This window comes from Triticum aestivum, chromosome 3B (genome assembly GCF_018294505.1).
Source record: "Triticum aestivum cultivar Chinese Spring chromosome 3B, IWGSC CS RefSeq v2.1, whole genome shotgun sequence".
Lineage (NCBI taxonomy): Eukaryota > Viridiplantae > Streptophyta > Magnoliopsida > Poales > Poaceae > Triticum > Triticum aestivum.
This window is the reverse complement of record NC_057801.1, coordinates 104,388,540-104,408,484: the sequence shown is the minus strand read 5'-3', so window position 1 is coordinate 104,408,484 and position 19,945 is coordinate 104,388,540. Positions and strand designations below refer to the sequence as shown.

The 19,945-nt window shown below is 45.3% G+C and overlaps 1 protein-coding gene across 2 annotated transcripts; it reads right to left on the bottom strand.

Moving 5' to 3' along the window:
- Positions 1-12,985: 12,985 nt before the first annotated feature.
- On the bottom strand, positions 12,986-16,123 carry LOC123068878 (PRA1 family protein F3). Of its 2 annotated transcripts, none has more exons than XM_044491555.1 (2): positions 15,453-16,123; positions 12,986-13,615 (listed from the first exon to the last, which is right to left on the bottom strand). In XM_044491555.1, the coding sequence occupies exon 1, from the start codon at positions 16,024-16,026 to the stop codon at positions 15,454-15,456; it is 573 nt and encodes a 190-aa protein (XP_044347490.1). In that variant the 5' UTR covers positions 16,027-16,123; the 3' UTR covers positions 12,986-13,615; position 15,453. The 2 variants fall into 2 exon arrangements, with proteins under 2 accessions (XP_044347490.1, XP_044347489.1); XM_044491554.1 differs by having other exon boundaries at positions 15,426-16,115.
- Positions 16,124-19,945: the final 3,822 nt, after the last annotated feature.

Here is a 19,945-nt window from a genome sequence, read left to right as displayed (position 1 = left end):
ATCTACAAGTTTATGTAGGATTTTATGACTAACCATGTGAATGACCAATTCATGTCATCTCTCTAAATAGATATAAGTGAAGCAAGAGAGTTTAAATTCTTTCTACAAAAGATATGCCCGTGCTCTAACAAATATAAGTGAAGCAAAAGAGCATTCTACAAATGGCGGTTGTCTATGTAAAGAGAAACAGGCAATCCAAACTTCAAATGATATAAGTGAAGCACATGAAGCATTCTATAAAGCCATACTCAAAAGATATAAGTGAAGTGTATAGAGCATTCTACAAATAGACCAAGGACCATCTCATACCAGCATGGTGCATAAAAGAAAAATAAAAACTTAATTGCAAAAGACGCTCCAAGACTTGCACATAATGCATGAACGAAACGAATCTGAAAACATACCGATACTTGTTGAAGAAAGAGGGGATGCCTCCCCAGCATCCCCAAGCTTAGACACTTGAGTCTCCTTGAATATTTACTTGGGGTGCCTCGGGAATCCCCAAGCTTGAGCTCTTGCCTCTCTTCCTTCTTCTCACATCGAAACATCCTCGATTAGACACTACATCCACACAAAACTTCAACCGAAAACTCGGTAAGATCCGTTAGTATAATAAAGCAAATCACCACTCTAAGTACTATTGCAAACCAATTCATATTTTGTTTTTTCATTGTGTCTACTGTAATATAACTTTTTCATGGCTTAATCCACTAGTATAAATTGATAGATTCATCAAAACAAGCAAACTATGCATCAAAAACAGAATCTGTCAAAAACAGAACAGTCTGTAGAAATCTGAACATCCACCATACTTCTGGTACCCCAAAACTTCTACCACAATTAGGAAAAATAAACAAGTTGTACAGCAAGACAGTGCAAAAGGAATCAGAACCGTTTGACTTTCCAGTTAAAAAAATGTAAAATCGAGCACTACAGCCAAAGTTTCTGTCCTACACCGTACAAACCAACAAGCATTCTAAACATCCTAAAGGCAAACCTTGGCACATTATTTTTATAATACAATGGAATAGTACAAGGGGATAATTATTTTTGTTGAAAAGTTTCTGTAATCAAGATTCACAAAGTTTCCGTGAGCATGAACAAAGTTCAAGGAGCTCTCCCACTTCAACAATGCTTGTCTCTCTCACTTTCACTTTCCTTTTTGAAAAGTTTTAGGTTCCCCTCTTTATTTTTATTTTTTTAAAACTATATGAAAGCACTCAACAGAAATAAAGGACTCTCTAAAACTTCCGGGTTGCCTCCCGTGCAGCACTTTCTTTAAAGCCATTAAGCTAGGCATTTAGTGCTCAAGTAATGAATCCACCCGGATCCCAAGGTATATCAAAGCCAATTTTAATTAACAATGATTTGTAATTTAGTAGTGAGCACAAAGTAACATATATCATGCAACAACGAAGTCTAACTCTCTTCCTATGCATTGGCATGTCATAAAAGAACAATTCATGCACACCAAGTAAAGGCCAATGCATAGTATAAATAGTTTCTTGCAATTCTATCGTGTTGGAAACATAGAGAGGTGGAGATGTAGTTCCTCTCTCATAATAATTGCAAGTAGGAGCAGCAAGCACATGCATATTACATTCATCAAAATCATCATGTGCAACGGAAAAAGGCAACCCATCAATATAATCCTTAATAAGCACAAACTTCTCCGATATAGTGTAGTAGGGAGAATTCAAAAAGATAATAGGACTTTCATGCGTGGGTGCAATAGCAACAATTTCATGTTTAACATAAGGAAATATAGCAAGTTCATCTCCATAAGCATAATTCATATTGGCATCTTGGCCACGAGCATAGCAAGCATCATCAAAAAGGAATATTTCAAGCAAATTCAAGGGATCATAGTAATCATCATAGCAATCATCCTTCGATAAGCACAAAGGGGAATTAAACAATGTATGAGTTGAAGAGTTACTCTCATTAGAAGGTGGGCATGGGTAGCTAATCCGCTCTTCCTCCTTTTGTTCTTCGCTCTCCTCATCATCTTTTTCATCTAATGAGCTCACAGTTTCATCAATTTCTTCTTCCATAGCTTCCTGCAAAATATTAATCTCTTCTTGGACAGCGGGGTAGGCCTCAATATATAGTTTAACATGGGCATTAGAAGCATAATTATCATAGCAATATTCAAGTATGGCAAAATTTTCAGATTTGTAGAGAGTAGCATCATACTTTTCAATCAAAGAAGCAATTTCAAAAGCACCCTTAAAAGCAACAAATTCTTCAATTTGTTGAACATCATAGTAATTATAAACACCCTTAGCATATGAAGATACGATTCCATTATCGCTAAACAAGCATTGGTAGGGAAGGTGTTTCTTAGGGTTTTCAGAACAACAAGTAACATCATATATTTCACATAAATTCCAAGCATAGCATTGCAAACGTTGAATTTGACCCCGTAATAGTTTCCCTTTTTCAAATATACAGTGTCGCACATAACAAGCATGCTCATCTAAAGATTTGCCCTCAACTAAGCTAGTTCGGGTTTCAGCACGAGCACATAGGGATCAAAGATGATCCAAGTAAAAAGCTTCAGTAGTGTGATAGATTTTGAGTGGTTCTTCAACCATTGGAGCAGTAGGTACAACTAAATTTTTTGGTATTTTGCGTTTCCTACCCATAACTAGAGATAGAAAACAACTAAGAACAACAAATAAAAATTACTTAGTGATAAAGCAAACAAGCACACACGAGAATATTCAACCCACGCTATGACTCCCCGGCAACGGCGCCAGAAAAAGGTCTTGATAACCCACAAGTGTAGGGGATCGCAACAGTTTTCGATAAGTAAGAGTGTCGAACCCAACGAGGAGCTAAAGGTAGAATAAATATTCCCTCAAGTTCTATCGACCACCAATACAACTCTACGCACGCTTGACGTTCGCTTTACCTAGAACAAGTATGAAACTAGAAATACTTTGTAGGTGTGAAAGGCCAGGTTTGCAAGACAATAAAGAGCACGTAAATATAAACTAGGGGCTGTTTAGATAAAGAGGAAAAAAGGTAAATATAGCGAGTGTGGAAAAGTGGTGGTAGGGGTTGTGGAATTGTCCCTAGGCAACTGACTATGTTACTAGACCGGTAATCACTATTGCAATTCTATTTGAGGGAGAGGCATAAGCTAACATACTTTCTCTACTTGGATCATATGCACTTATGATTGGAACTCTAGCAAGCATCCGCAACTACTAAAGATTCATTAAGGTAAAACCCAACCATAGCATTAAAGTATCAAGTCCCCTTTATCCCATACGCAAACAACCTACTTACTCGGGTCTGTGCTTCTGTCACTCACACCACCCACCATAAGCAAATCATGAATGCATTGCAACACCCTACAGAGGGAATCCCTCACGCTTGCGCAACACAGAGGGCACCATAGGATAGCACCAATAATAAATCATGCAACTCAAACCAATCATAGCAATTCATCAATCACCGATAGGACAATGGAAATCTGCTCAGACATCATAGGATGGCAACACATCATTGGATAATAATATGAAGCATAAAGCACCAGTTCAAGTAGAGGGTATAGCGGGTTGCGGGAGATTGGACCGCTGGATATAGAAGGGGGAAGGTGATGGAGATGTTGGTGAAGATGACGGCGGTGTTGGTGAAGATCGCGGTGATGATGATGGCCCCCGGCAGCGCTCCGGCGCCACCGGAAGCAAGAGGGAGAGGGCCCCCCTTCTTATTCTTCTTCCTTGACCTCCTCCCTAGATGGGAGAAGGATTTCCCCTCTGGTCCTTGGCTCCCATGGCTTGGGAGGGGCGAGAGCCCCTCCGAGATTGGATCTATCTCTCTGTTTCTGCGTTCTCTGATTCTACCCCTTCACCGTTTCTTAAATATCCGGAGATCCGTAACTCCGATTGGGGTGAATCTTTCGCCCAGATTTTTCTAATAAAATTAGCTTTCTTGCGGAAAAAGTAGAGCCTCACCCGCCTTACGGGTGGCCCAGGAGAGCCCAGGGCGCGCCCAGGGGTAGGGGGCGCGCCCCCCTATCTCGTCGCCACCCCGGACAGCGTTTCGCGTTGATTCTTCCTCCGGAAAATCCCAAATGTTCCAAAATAATTCTCCGTCCGTTTTTATCCCGTTTGGATTCCGTTTGATATTGGTTTTCTGTGAAACACAAAACATGCAACAGACAGGAACTGGCACTGGGCACTGGATCAATATGTTAGTCCCAAAAATAATATAAAAAGTTGCCAAAAGTATATGAAAGTTGAAGAATATTGGCATGGAAAATCAAAACTTATAGATACGACGGAGACGTATCAGTTTGCTGCCGAGTTCGTTTTTCCCTCCTTTTTGTTGCAGTTGGTTTTCTTTTTTTTGAGCTAAGCCGTGTTGTCTAGTTGTCCTGGCTTCCTGGGTGGTACTACCGCTGGTGGTGCACGGTACTACCGCTTTAAGCGGTACTACCGCCCACCAGAGCGGTACTACCGCCCACCAGAGCGGTACTACCGCTACGGGGCGGGACTAGGGGGTTATTTCGGGGCAGGGGAGGTTTCTTCTCCCCATACCCATTCGCTTCGCCCCCCTCGTTCCTCTTCGTCTCTCCAGCAATGCCATGCCGTGTGAGGGCTCCGGCGGATCTTATTCTCCGGGGCGTCCCTCTCCATTTCCTTCAGTGGAATCAATCCCCACCTCGTCCTCTTGCCATGGATGCCGGTATTGCCCCCGTTCCTCCTCTCTTTTTGTCTAGAGTTCAGATCTAGCGTCTTAGGGGTAATAGTGGTTGCATCTCTAGATTTTTGGCTAAATCTAGGCTTGAGTAGGTTGGAGAAGGCAACTAGACTATTTGTATTAGTGTTTGGTAGAAGTATTTTTGAATTTGGCATGCTAGTAGTGCCGAATCTGACCACGACAGTAGGGAGCCGCTGTTTCCCCATTTCGAGCGGTACTACCGCTCTCCTTGGAGCGATACTTCCGCTTGGGCGGTACTGCCGCTACCAGCCGCGGTACTACCGCTGCCTGCCAAGTTCCTTCATATTCCTACCATTCCTTGATCTCTTTCGTTGTGTTTGTTGGCTTATGCTCTTTCTTTCTGGTTGTTTTGTGTGTTCGTGTGTTTGGTTCCAGGTGATGAGCATCCTGAGCAGCAAGGCTGCCGTGTCAACCCCGGTGGCGCAACGTCAAAGCGCTACCGCACTTCTGAGTCAGCAGGGGGTTCATCTAGTGCTCCACCGCTGCCAGTGGGTGCTTCCTCAAGTGCTCCACCTCCGCCTCAGCTCAAGAAGAAGTCTGTCGTCAAGCTGAAGCCGAAGGGCAAAACTGTGACTGAAATGAATGCCAAGGAGTTCTGGGAAAGGCGTCGCCGCAACCCCTATGTGGTAGACCAAGAACCCTCTTTGGTCAACCGTCCGTTTTGGAACCGGTTTTAGTTTGCCATCTTCTTTGATGTGATCAAGGCCAAGAAGAATCTCTATGTTGATGTGCGCTCCATCGACACGGAATTCATGCAGAAGGACCCTGAGTACTTTGGTGAAGCCCTTCAGATGTGCTCTCAGCTGAACATTCTCAGGATCATGCAGTTCAACAAGGACTTCAATGCTGATATTGTGGCTCAATTCTATGCCACTGTCCATCTTGGGACGGATGAGGATAGGACTCTGACGTGGATGACAAATGGCAAGTTGCTTTCTGTCAAGTGGAAGGCCTTCATGGAGTTACTTGGAGTGGAAGATCACGGGCTTGAGACTCCAGTCGGTTTCCGCCCTCACCGCAATGCAACCTCCACTCACAAGCAAGCGCTCTGGCCCTATTGTTTTGTGAAGATTCACCCCGAGACTCTGAAGCGAACCTATGAGCTGCCTGCCTTTCTGGACATTCTTCACCGTGTCTTCCGAGAGACTCTCTTCCCTCGCATCGGGAATCTGGATATGGTCCACTCCTATCTTGTGGATATGCTTCTCTTCTGTCAGCACGAGAAGGAAGAGAACATTGACGAGTCCCTGGACATCTCTCATCTTATGTGGTCTGAACTTCTATCTGCTGTCTCTGAGCGCAAGTGCCCGATCTATGGACCATTCATCATGTTACTCATTGAGAAGGCCTGGGCGCATGTCTATCCCAAGGCCGTACTAGAAACTGGAGAGTTGGTCTCTCATGAGATCAAGCGTCTGAGGAAAAAGGACAATTGGGGCACCCCGGCCCCTAAAGCTGGGGGGTTCCTCTTCTGCTGCTTCCATGGAGATCGAGGACGAAGCTGATGCTGATGATGACGCTGACTATGAGCCTTCTGGAGCAGAGCCTTCTTGGGCAAAGAAGCTCAAGCTCAAGATGAAAAAGCTTTTCTGCATTGAGTCTCATGATCAGTACATGACTCATGTGGCTGAGAAGAAGGCCAGGGGACGTCACAAGGATCTCATGCGTCAGTTGGGTGCAACGGTTAACAGTGGATCTGAGGGTCAGATTACTAAGGAGGAGGAGTGGATTCAGCAGCATTGCCCGTGGTCAGATTCAGACGCCGAGCAGTTTCCAACCGATGATGGCAGTGCAGACGATCCCGCTGGGATATGATGCTTGAGATACTCGCTTGCTCTCACCTGGTGCCGTAGCAACACTCTTTCCCTTTTTGGTGTCTCGATGCCAAAGGGGGAGAGAGTCTAGGGATTTGTGTCGTTGTTTGCTTTGCGAGTGTGTCTTTGTGGTGTCGTTGTGTTTTCTCGTCATTTACTTTGTTTGGTTTTGTGCCAGTGAGACCTAAGTTCCAGACATATGGTGTGAGACATATGCTACCTTATGCTAACTTATATTATCATTATCTATGTCTATCTAGTCCTTCGGTATCTTATGAGTTGCATACTTATCCTGTTACATACTCTGCTCTCATATATATATATATATATATATATATATATATATATATATATATATATATATATATATATCTTGCTTAGGTTGTTGGTCTCTAAAATGTAGGGGGAGCGTTGATCCTAGTATGTGTGTCGTGCAGTCCAAAGCACTTATCTAGATAGCACACATCTAGGAGGAGCCCGTCTATATTTTAGAGTTGTGGGGTTTGCGCATGTCCTATGTCTTTTCCCGTTTGTGCAAATCTCGTATTGTCATCAATCCACCAAAAAAAGGGAGATTGTAAGGGCATATTTATCCCTAAGGTGTTTTGGTGATTGATGATAATGCTTTTGCGGACTAATCGTGTGCGTTGAGCTTTTTAGAGATTTATCCTTTGGCACGAGACGATTCCCTCCCCTCGGTGTGTTATTCAAGACGGTGCAACTCTTTCGTTTCTATGTTGGTGGACTAGTTTCATAGGAGTCACCGTACTATCAAGAGGGGACCCGCTTTGGTAAGGCTAGGGTGGAATCAACACGTACACATCCTTATCGCACCCGCTGATCCTTCCCGCTTCAATGGAGTACTTTTTCCCCTCCCTCGTTGCTCTGTCTAGTCCCAGCGGTAGTACCGCGGGCCACATCGGTAGTACCGCCCAAGTGCAACAAGCGGTAGTACCGCTCCTCAGCGGTAGTACCACTTGGAGCCTTCCGTCGTAGTACCGATGCGGCCCCGTGCTCCTACCGCCTCGACTCGAGGGCCCTTTTTCTCATGTCAGGGTTTGCGGCACTAGCTGCGGCAGTAGAGGCGGTAGTACTGCCCCCAAGCGGTAGTACCGCCCTTACCACCGCGGTAGTACCGCTCAGGGTCCAGGCGGCAGTACTGCTAGGTGGGACGGTAGTACCGCTGGCTCAGCGGTAGTACCGCCCACCCCAGCGGTAGTACCGCTCTCTGCGGGGCTGCTAAGGGGGGTAACGGTTGGATTGTTCCCCCCACTATATAAAGGGGTCTTCTTCCCCAAAGTTGACCTATCTCTTCCCCCAAAAGCTCCATTGTTGCTCCAAGCTCCATTTTCGCCCGATTTCTCTCCCTAGCCAATCAAACTTGTTGATTTGCTCGGGAGTGATTGAGAAGGCCTAGATCTACACTTTCACCAAGAGAAATTTGATTCCCCCCACTAATCCATAGCGGGTCTTGTTACTCTTGGGTGTTTGAGCACCCTAGACGGTCGAGGTCACCGCGGAGCCATAGTCCATTGTGGTGAAGCTTCGTGGTGTCGTTGGGAGCCTCCAATTAAGTTGTGGAGATTGCCCCAACCTTGTTTGTAAAGGTTCGGTCGCCGCCTTCAAGGGCACCAATAGTGGAATCATAACATCTCACATTGTGTGAGGGTTTGAGGAGATTACGGTGGCCCTAGTGGCTTCTTGGGGAGCATTGTGCCTCCACACCGCTCTAACGGAGACGTACTTCCCTCAAAAGGAAGGAACTTCTGTAACACATCCTCGTCTCCACCGGCTCCACTCTTGGTTACCTCGTGCCTTTACTTGTGCAAGCTTATTTGTGTTGTATCCCTTGCTTGCGTGTGTGATAGTTGTTGTTGCATCATATAGGTTACTCACCTAGTTGCATATCTAGACAACCTACTTTGATGCAAAGTTTAATTTGGTAAGGAAAAGTTTAAAAAGTGTTAGTTGCCTATTCACCCCCCCCCCCCTCTCTAGTCAACTCTATCAATCCTTTCACCCGGGCCATACGACAAAGATGTCTTGTTGATGGACTAGTAGAGGGGGTTGAAACACATGATGTTGTAGTGTCATTTGGACTGTAATGGCATGTACCCTTATCGTTTATGTAACCTATGTCATTTGAACCAGTGAGAACATTATGTAGCCTAAATAAGTTATGCTTTGTGTTTGTATTGTATCATTTGATTTGAGTTTAGGTTTGTTCCATTTCATGTAGCATGAAAAACATGACCCGGGGGGGAGATGAAGAAAGTATATGAGAAGTGTTGTGACATTGCATCTACGAGTTTGGCGGTAGTGTCTAAGAATATTGTAGCAGAGCGAGTACTTCGTATAAAGAGGGAGCTTGAGGCATGGTTCAATAGCAATGATGAGGTAATTGCTGCCATGATGGATTTCAACAAGTATCCAATCATGGAGGAACCTTCTGATCCTAAGGAGAGAAAAGTTTTCTGTAGGCTTGTGAAAGAAAAACAGAAGATACTTAATGAGCTGCATGAGATGGAATATGCTTGCAGATATTTTGTGGCAATGGAGATCTTTTTCTCTGTGAACATAGAAGAATTCCGCGAGCTGGACTTGAGAAAACCCGGACAGGTCATTGGATGGGCAATCACACAAGGCAAGTCAGAGATTCCGGAACCCGTGCTCGATGGGCCTGGTTCGGCGAAATGAAAGGTGTGTTGGAGAATTGGGCGGGATCGTCGGATTATCAACTGAAGCCTAATCCTGATCATGACTTACAAATTGAACGTCTTATACGTTTTAGATCTTTTTTCCGTCGTAGGAAATGTATGCTCGAGCTTGAGCTTGTAGTTTGAACTCATGTCATTCGAATCGCTAGATGTTTTAAGTCATCTGAACAAGTGTCATTTGTGGATGTAATGAACTATGCTCAGTTATGTACTCCCTCCGTCCAAAAATACTTGTCATCAAAATGGATAAAAAATGATGTATGTAAAACTAAAATACGTCTAGATACACCACCTTTTAGCCATTTTGATGACAAGTATTTCTGGACGGAGGGAGTATGTCTTTGCTACTCGATCATTTCTGGATGTCATTTGTGGATGCTTAGTTCATAGAAGTTTGTAACAAATGGAAAGGCAAAGGGCTATAAAATAAAGGCAAAGAGACATGGATCAGCACCCTACCGCCATAGGCTCCAGCGGTAGGATGGCCAAACCTACCGACAAACGATTGGCCAATTTGGTCACAGGCCGTAGGGTGGCCAACCCTACCGCCATGATCCCTGGCGGTACAATGCTACCGCCGAGAGGTCCAACGGTAGGTTGGCCAACCCTACCACTGGAAATGTTGTCAATTTGGTCACAGTAGTAATTGTCGTAGGGTGGCCAACCCTACCGCCATGATCCCTGGCGGTAGGTACCTACCGCTGAGGGGGCTGGCGGTAGGGTGGCCAACCCTACCGTCCGAAATGTGGCCGATATGGTCACAGAACAAGGGGCAGAGCAGGCAGTTGGGTGGCCACCCTACCGACATCTGCCTTGGCGGTAGGATGGCCAACCCTACCGCAAAATAGGGGAGAGTTTGCGTTCCAGGAGTTTGTTGTGGGTTTTAATTGCTTACTGCCAAGGCGCATGGCGGTGGGGTTTCATAGCCTACCGCCGAGGCTTCTGGCGGTAGGGTGCAAAGCAGAGCAGAGTTTACTCTGTTTTTCTTCTTAATCATTTGAAGACAAGTGAAGTCACAACAACAGCACAACAAACATAGTTCTGAGATAGTTTCATCACAAGTTTCACAAATTGAAGACATAGTTCATGACAGGTTTCACAATAAAGTACATAGTTCATGACAGGTTTCACAAATCAAAGACATAGTTCATCACATGTTTCTCGAATCGAAGACATAGTTCATGACTAGTTTTTTGAAACGAAGGCCTTATTGGGTCACAGAGGCCATTTTCCTTTCTTGTCGTGTGCCTTGTCCTCCTCTTGGGCTTCACGTGCCCTTGCAAGCTTTCTTTCTCTCTCCTCTTAACGAGCAATCTTCTCCGTGCGTGCCCTCTCCTCCTTACGCTTCTTTCGCTCCATCCTCTCCTTTTCACGACGCTCTTCATCCAAGCCTCTCTGAAATGATTCTTCAAACAACCGCTGCCTCCTTAGACAATCTCGATATTGATCTTTCTTAACATCTTCTGGCACATCTTGATCTATCCATGTGAAGTACTTACAAAGTGGAGGCGGCGACTACGTACGAATAAAGAACAAATGTGGTCATTAGTAAGATAGATTCAAGTTGTAGCAACGGTTAAATACTCTTTGAACTTGAACAACTTACCGGTAGTACATCATAGGCGTGAGCTGGATGAGGACGATCGTAGGCATAGTTGCGACAAACAAAATATCTTCTTCCTTCCGTCCATGATTTATTGTAGTCGGTGGATACCTTAACTTTGCAAACATCTCCACACCAACATGATGGAGTTCTCATATCTTTGTCCTTCACCTTATCTAACTGGGCGTCTGTCCACTTGTCTGGCATGTCCTCGCGGTTAGCACACGGTGGCCTCGTCACGGAACCAGAAGAAGCCATGCCTATAAAGACAAATTTGGGTTAATACAACTTTCTCCTTATACACATCCCAATGCAATTGAGAGGTGATGGGCATACTCTTTAATCGGGATTTTACTCCCACTCCCACACCATATCGCCCAACAAGCTTCACACCATCACTTGGGTTAATCCAATAGAGGACGCTTCTCACTTTCACGACAATATCATCATAGCTCGGGCTTGTGTCAAAAACCATGGCTTCCTCCCCTTCGTCGGCATTTCCATCCATGAAAGCCGCCTTGCCCAAATAATGCACATTCACTAGTTTATCCATCTAAAAACAATGGAACAAAATTGAGTCATCCATGGACCGGTCATTTCATATGGATGAACTATCTAAAATATAAGATTTTGAATCTAACAACTACTATACCTTTAGCACTAACCCTAACCTAACTAAACCCCTAACCCTAACACTTAAGCTAGCTTGCCACAACAAAGAGTGACACATATTACTTAGGTCAACCATTAATGCACCATAAATGACCCATAAATGCACCATAAATGCACAATAAATGCTAAACTAGATGAAGAACTAGGGGGGTTGCAAAACTTGTTGATTCCAACAAAAATACTCCCTCCATTTTTGTATACAAGGCCACAAACTCGAATTACATGTACCAATGTAAAATTTAATGCTTGCTTTACAAGTCAAATTTTCTTTTGGTTTACCGGGATCATTAATACTCGCATGCATGCAAAGAAACTGAGCGGAGGAAGTAACTGACTGTCATTATGACTGCATGCATGCAAGTATTAAACATGCTGTTAGTACGAGAAAATATCATTAACTTTGCCTCGATTACTGTTGGTGGCCTTGTATAGATGCAAAATGTATACTCGCATGCATGGAGAGAGCAGATGATTTGAACCAACCAAATAAAGGGGGGATGGGAGAGGCACCTTTGGTGATGCAAATGGCCTCGATCCAAGGGGCAAATCTCAAGCAATGGAGGGGGATCTAGTGGGTGCTTGGGTGGGGGAGAGAGTGAGAGCTCGGGGAAGAAGATGAGTGGAGTGGGTGGATGGTGAGTGGACCCCACCAAACCTTATCCTCCAGGACCCTACCGCCAGAGACCTCGGCGGTAGGGTGTCGGAGCCTGCGGTGGTAGGTCACTTTGCCACATCAGTGCCCATTAACGGCCATCAACAGAACCTACCGCGAGGGGTGGCGGCGGTAGTCTACATCTCTACCACCAGGGCCTTCGCCGGTAGCTAAAAGGGTCAAATCTCAAAAAAAAAATCCATACCAGGGCCAGATCCCAATTTTATACGCCAAAAAGGTCAAAACACAAAATTTAGCCCGGAGCCGCATGACTTTTAATCAAGATAATACGACACCCCGTCGGAGCAACTTTGCAGTGAAACAAAAATCTAACCAAAGATAGCCTACACAACGAACAAGAGGAGATCTCCTCCCCACGGCATGGAACAGTCGGAGGCAAGGGAGGGAGGATTGGTGGTGACTGGATGTACCGGTGCTAATCATGCCACATAGTTGAAATACCGACATGGCAAAGCAATTAAGGAGATAAGAACATTTTGGTGACCCGAAAAGAAATGATGCCAAGAGTATAAACTTATGCTCCCTCTGTAACTTTTGCAAGCTAGCTTGTACAAAACTACCAAGCATGAAGGAGTTTAGTTGCTAAGCAATTAGACAAAAGAAGCTTAGCTGCAAGATGGTATGGTACATTGAGGAGTTTAGTAGCTATAACTCCTTTCATGCACTTAACTCCTCATCTAAGCAAGAGAAGATTTATGTCCCCCGTCTCAGCCACTGGACGTTGGGCTTTGTGAGGCACAAGTGCATATTGATGCCGAAGGCGCAGATAAAATGGAACATACTCCCTCTATCAAAATGTAAGATGTTTTTTGACACTGTCATAGTATCAAAACAACGTCTTATATTAAGTTACACAGAGGGTATACAAGAAAAGATCAACAATACACATCCCGTATTTCAGAAGATATATAGTAAATAAAATGAACAGAGTAAAACAATTTCCTACATAGACTTCCTGAGATGTCCGACAGCTTGTAGATAGTAGCCGCGCGGTTAATTGGCACGGAATGGACAATCTCTTTCAAACAAAACCGTGTGCATACAAGATGAAACCACGTGAGCAGATCAGAAATTGCCAGCACCAAGTAATGTATACCAGCCTCACAGAGGGTCCCTGCCAGCTGAGTTTTCACACTTCAGAGTGCAGATTCGTTCTCTCCCATAATTGGTACATGTAAACAAGAGAAAATCTTTGAACTGTACGCAACGACCAAAGTTTACAACCTTCCATCATCACTGGATCAAAAGCTTCAGATTAACCAGCGTCATGCGGAAGACGAACCACCAGCTACAAGTTCTTCATCCTGACTGGGCCGAGACCATATACCAATACTAAACTTACACTCATAGAATACTTGAGGACAAAGGGAGGACCAGGAGAATCAAGCACACTCAGGCCCTGCAAAAACGGAGGCAGGTATCTCAGTCAGTTTTCACATGGACTACACACACAAGCAAATTACCATATTAAAACAAAACTGCACACCATTGTTCGTTCCAACTTTCGTGGTTATTTTGCCCTTCCCAGCACTCTCTTGAAGGCCATTATGCATGCCAACATTACATTATTGCTCATTTGGTTCTCTTTAGACGTCTTGTCTTACAAAGTTTGCCTGAGTGAACTTTTAAATCACCCTGATGGGTGCACAATCAAACAAGTCACACACAATCTAGTCTCGCTTTTAAAAGAAGGCAGCTACTGGTCCGGAACTGAATGATGCAATAAATGGTAAAATTATTCAGCACAATATTCCTAGATACGGATGAGGTTGTTGTTTTTTACATACATGCTAATTGCTGTTTTCATATTCATGAACTTTTAGCATCAATATTCAACAACAATAAATCCAACTGGCAAATACAAGTTCATTTTTCAACTCACTGAAACTTTGGTACTAACATAATATTGCCGTGCTCAAGTTAAAGAGAATAATAATGATGCATATGCTAGTTGTGAACTGCAACCAGAACGCGAAGAATGGTCATGAAACCATGGTAAATGAAATGCTAGTGACCAGACCTAACAGACAACCAGATAAACGTCGAAGTAATAAACTACTCCCTATCTCATTTAAATCACACCAACAATCACCAACTTGAGAAACAAGTGAAATAATTTACTCACGTTGCCATCAAATTAAGTAAAATCGTAAAACTGTAACTACAGAAATTTGTTCCTCTAAATAATCGTAAGGATGATTACTAAGTCTAGAAAGAATACACAGCAACTCAAAAAAGAAACTGCAAAATACAGACCCTTCAGAAGTGTGGTGCAAGTACCAACCACCAAAATGAATTTTACGGCATGATGATTGAGCTCTAAAACTAAGATTCCTTCAGATTTCAAAGTTTAAAATACTCTGCACCCAACAAACAGCTAAGCTAACTCAATTCAATTGCTAGTTAGCTGTACCTCCCTGGTGGGAAGAGCAGTGGGCAAGGAATTGCCTCCCACTACTTCCAGAAGACTCTTAGTGTAGGGCCTGTCAGGCCAGGGTTGTCTCTCGGATTATTTCCAAATTGCATATATCCGTCTTCTTCTGGCTGGCACTTACAATGATTCTGCCCTCCGTGAAAAACAAGCACATAGATACACGATCCGCAACTATAAACAGGGAACTACACTATGGTTACAGGGTGTAAAGAGATGATATGATTGCTAAAACTATTTTTATCAGATTGGACAGCCTGATAGTGACAACGTATACCGCAAACTCTGTCAATCAAACTACATTCACTGAACCATTTATGAAATTCTGGCAGAGCTAGCAGATACATTTAGAGATATTTTAGACCAACCACCATTTAGATATCTCTTTTCTTCCTTTCTAAAAGTTAGTGAAAAGCCAGGTACAATGCAGTTTAAGGGACTTCTGGAACTGCAAGACGTCTCAATCTCACTTTGTAAAGGCAACATCTCGATTACCCACGGAACAAAAAAGGAATCTGCCTGACCAGGTAATTTATATGACAAACAAACTGAACGCTTAGCATGACCGTGACTGTTTGAGACCCAATTGCACACTCAGCTGCTCACAGCAATCAACTACACAGGTAAAATTCGGGAAGATAAGCATCATTCTTTGCATTCATGTTCAGGAACGACAATAGCACAGCAAGAACACATTGACAAATTGTACACCATCCAGCAGTGGGAAGAACCGAAATGCATACACGGGACTGAACAATAATATGGACGGACCACGAACCAAGAGTTGGAGGGCGAGCGATCTCACACTACTGCGCTGGCACCGGCGCGTACCAGCGGCCGACTTCTTCGTCAACGTTGTCCTCCGCCTTGTGCAGTGCGGCGTGCACCACGACGAGCACGAAGCCGATGAGCAGCGACGTGAGGATGTTGGTGGTGGCGCCGGTGAGCAGCAGGAGGATGAGCGTGACAGCAGCGAGCACGGCGAGGACCACGCCGTCGCCGACGACGCGGCCGAAGAGGACGATGGGCTCGTCTCGGAGGAAGTAGAGGACGAGCCAGCCGACCATACAGACGAGGAAGACGATGAGGGAGATGGGCTGCCAGAGGAGGGAGAGGAAGACGACGACGAGGACGACGATGGCGTAGTTCATGGCGAAGTGGGCGAGGTTGGCGCGCACGCGCAGGTAGGCGTCGCCGAGGCTCGGGGGCAGCCCGACGGCGTGCACGTCCGCGAGCTCGCGCCATGGCCGGCGGGTGGCCAGCGCCGTCGCGCCGCGGGCCTTGGCGCGGGAGATGAAGTCGAGCGGGGAGGCGCCGCCGAGGTGAGGCGCCCCCGCGGCGGCGGAGGAGGAGGTGGGGATGGTGCCGTACTTGGACATGGTCGCCGGCGGCGAGGGGCGGGCCGCGGGGGGTCGGATCCGAGAGGGGGAAGGGGAAGGGGACGGGGGAGGCGAGGGAGGAGACTCGAGAGGGATCGGGCAAGGGCGATGGGATTAACGAATTGGGATGCGACGCGAGGGTGGGGAACGCTGCCGTGCTGGATTGGTTCCTGTTACACGACACGGCGACGTGAATTTCGAGGGCATTCTAGACGGCGACAGCCCCTGTTTTGTAAATTCGCGATTTCCCCGAATTTCACCACCGTATGGAACAAAGAAAACAATGTTATCATCGCTACCGGTGCCGGTGTTTGGAAATTTCTTTTTTGAGAGAACTTCTCTGTTGATCAATTCTCAGGGTAGTATCGAATCAACATGTGGTTGGATGGTAAAACCATAAAAGGATAGTGGTATTCCGAGCGCATGAGAGTTTAAGTACTGATGCTCGCATTTTTTTTGATTTATTTTAGAATTTTCGGCGATACCCTTTCAGTGAGAGGAGACGTTCTCGTCGACTACGAGATGCCTATGTTGACTTTGCAAAACTCAAGATGATATTCGCATGAGAGTTTAAGTACTGATGCTCGCATTTTTTTTGATTTATTTTAGAATTTTCGGCGATACCCTTTCAGTGAGAGGAGACGTTCTCGTCGACTACGAGATGCCTATGGTGACTTTGCAAAACTCAAGATGATATGCTGGCTCAGTCTCTTCAAGGTGCTCATAGGGGTAGGGTGTGCGGCGGGGCCCTCTCTCCTCTCCAGGTGTGGGGGTTCGACACGGGACAGCGATCTTGGGCGGGGGCCCAGCGTTGGGTTAGGGCGTGACGGCGCCAGGGCAGAGCTCAGAGGCAACCAGTCTTCGGTTCTTCATTCCGGTTGTGGAGAGCTGGTTGCGGCAGCGGCCGGCGGGATTACTGCCCAGATCTAGTCCATCGGGGTCCAGGGGAGCCCGCCTGGGTTTTGGCCCTGTTGTTCTTCGATCTTCGAAACTTTGATCTGCTTCGGCCTCCTCGATCTAGACAGCGACGAGTTCTGGTCTTCCTCTCGGAGATCTCAGCTCTTGGCGCATGGCGTCACTAGATATCTGCATCAGAATTGATCCGGTCCGGCGATCCCTCATCTTCGGCCAGAGAGGCTTCATGAGGGCATGGCGCGAAGCTTCGCTGTCTTGGCGGTTCCATGGGACATGTCTAAGTATAGATTTCCACGGCGTTGACAGTGGTGAAGAAAGTCATGGTGGGTGCGATCGGATACTTGTATTGGCGGAGAGGAGTTTTGGTTGCGTTGAAGAATGGCGCCACATGTTTTTTTTCCCTGTGTGTCGGATGTTGAGGGCTTGTAGCGGCGGCTTTGACAGGAGGGACGACAACATAGGTAGACAACATTTTGGGGGGTACTTCTCCAGTACAGAGCCATAATCTCGGGGGTGAAAACCCAAGGTCTGGCCTTCATTGGTTGAACTTGGCAATGGTCTTGCGAAGGCATTGTTTTTGTGATCTCAAACTCTCTCCAGAGTGAAAACTCAAAATCTTTGATGAGGCGACGACAACGCTTGTGCATTGTTTCCTTTTTGAAGGCGTCGTTCTTGGAGGCGTCGTCTTTGGTGGTGGTTAGAGTGTTGTTGTTGCGAGTGTTTCATCACTATGACGGGGTCTTTGTTTTTTTACTTCTCTTTTTTTGTTATTGGTTGTGTGCATCCTTGATGTCTTTTGATATCTTGTTGGTGCAGAGGTTGGGTGTAATTGGTATCTTCATGATGTTAATGTATTCTCGTTTAAAGAAAGGGTGAGGTGTGCATGTGTGCATAGTGTATGTGCGTATATATGAGTGCTCGCATCTGTAGTGTGTTAAAAAAACTCTCGCGACAGTATAAAACATAAGAAATAATAAAAATTACATCCAGAATCATCAACCACCTAGCGATGACTACAAGCACTAGGTACTGGAGAAGTGTCAAGCACACAACAGTGCACATTTAGGTAAATACAATACACTAGAGAAAGAGAGGTAGAGAGTATGCACACAGACTACTAAGGTGCTCAAACTGGACCAGAGCGACCAAGACACTACGCATACAAGCACTAACACAATTGAAATGATCGATATGATCGACCACAGGGGATAAATAGGCGACTAATAATTTTTAATTTTTTTGTAAATTAAGGCTTGACAAGAAAATAGGTTGTCTAGATATGCAACTAGGTGGACAACCTATATGACAAGCACGACAACACGCACACAAGCAAGCAAAAGATACAAAAATGATGTATGCTTGCATAAAGTAAAGGTAAGAAGTAACCACAAATGAAGATGATGAAGACGACGATGTGTTATCGAAATTTCCTCCTTTTGGGAAAGGTACATCTCCGTTAGAGCGGTGTGAAGGCACAATATTCCCCAAGAAGCCACTAGGGCCACCGTATTCTTCTGACGCTCTCGCACAATGCAAGATGTCGTGAATCCACTAGCGGTGTCCTTGAAGACGACAACCGAAACTTTACAAATAAGGTTGGGGCTCTCTCCGCAACTTAATTGGAGGGTCCCAGCACCACCACAAAGCTTCACCACAATGGAATGTGGTTCCAAGGTGACATCTTCCATCTAGGGTGCCAAAAAACCCAAGAGTAATAAGATCCGCAAGAGATTAGTGATGTCTACTACACAACCTTCTTCTTGTAGACGTTGTTGGGCTTGCAAGTGCACAGTTTTGTAGGACAGTAGTGAATTTCCCTTAAGTGGATGACCTAAGGTTTATCAATCCGTAGGAGGCGTAGGATGAAGATGGTCTCTCTCAAACAACCCTGCAACCAAATAACAAAGAGTCTCTTGTGTACCCAACACACTCAATACAATGGCAAATTGTATAGGTGCACTAGTTCGGCGAAGAGATGGTGATACAAGTGCAATATGGATGATAGATAAAGGTTTTTGTAATCTGAAATAATAAAAACAGCAAGTTAGCGAGCGGTAAAAGTGAGCGTAAGCGGTATTGCAATGGTAGGAAACAAGGCCTAGGGTTCATACTTTCACTAGTGCAAGTTCTCTCAACAATAATAACATAGATAGATCATATAACAAGTCCTCAACATGCAACAAAGAGTCACTCCAAAGCCACTAATAGCGGAGAACAAACGTAGAGATTATGGTAGGGTACGAAACCACCTCAAAGTTATTCTTTCGGATCGATCTATAAAAGAGTTCGTACTAGAATAACACCTTAAGACACAAATCAACCAAAACCCTAATGTCACCTAGATACTCCATTGTCACCTCAAGTATCCGTGGGCATGATTATATGATATGCGTCACACAATCTCAGATTCATCCAACCAACATAAAAGTACTTCAAAGAGTGCCCCAAAGCTACTACCGGAGAGTCAAGAACGTGTGCCAACCCCTATGCATAGGTTCCCAATGTCACGAAACCCGCAAGTTGATCACCAAGACATACATCAAGTGTTCACATAAAAGACTCAATCCGATAAGATAACTTCAAAGGGGAAACTCAATTCATCACAAGAGAGTAGAGGGGGAGAAACATCATAAGATCCAACTACAATAGCAAAGCTCGGGATACATCAAGATCGTGCCATAGAGGGAACACGAGAGAGAACACGAGAGAGAGATCAAACACATAGCTACTAGTACATACCCTCAGCCCCGAGGGTGAACTACTCCCTCCTCGTCATGGATAGCGCCGGGACGATGAAGATGGCCACCGGTGAGGGTTCCCCCCTCCGGCAGGGTGCCGGGAAGGGCTCCCGAGAGGTTTTTGGTGGCTGCAGAGGCTTGCGGCGGCGGAACTCCCGATCTATCTTCTGTTCTGGAAGTTTTAGGGTACGTAGGTATATATGGGTGCAAGGGGTACGTCGCTGGACCTCCGAGGTGCTCACGAGGCAGGGGGCGCGCCCTAGGGG

What these genes read in the sequence shown, in the direction of transcription:
- LOC123068878 (XM_044491555.1), bottom strand. Translation starts at nt 16,026, where the DNA reads ATGTCCAAGTACGGCACCATCCCCACCTCCTCCTCCGCCGCCGCGGGG.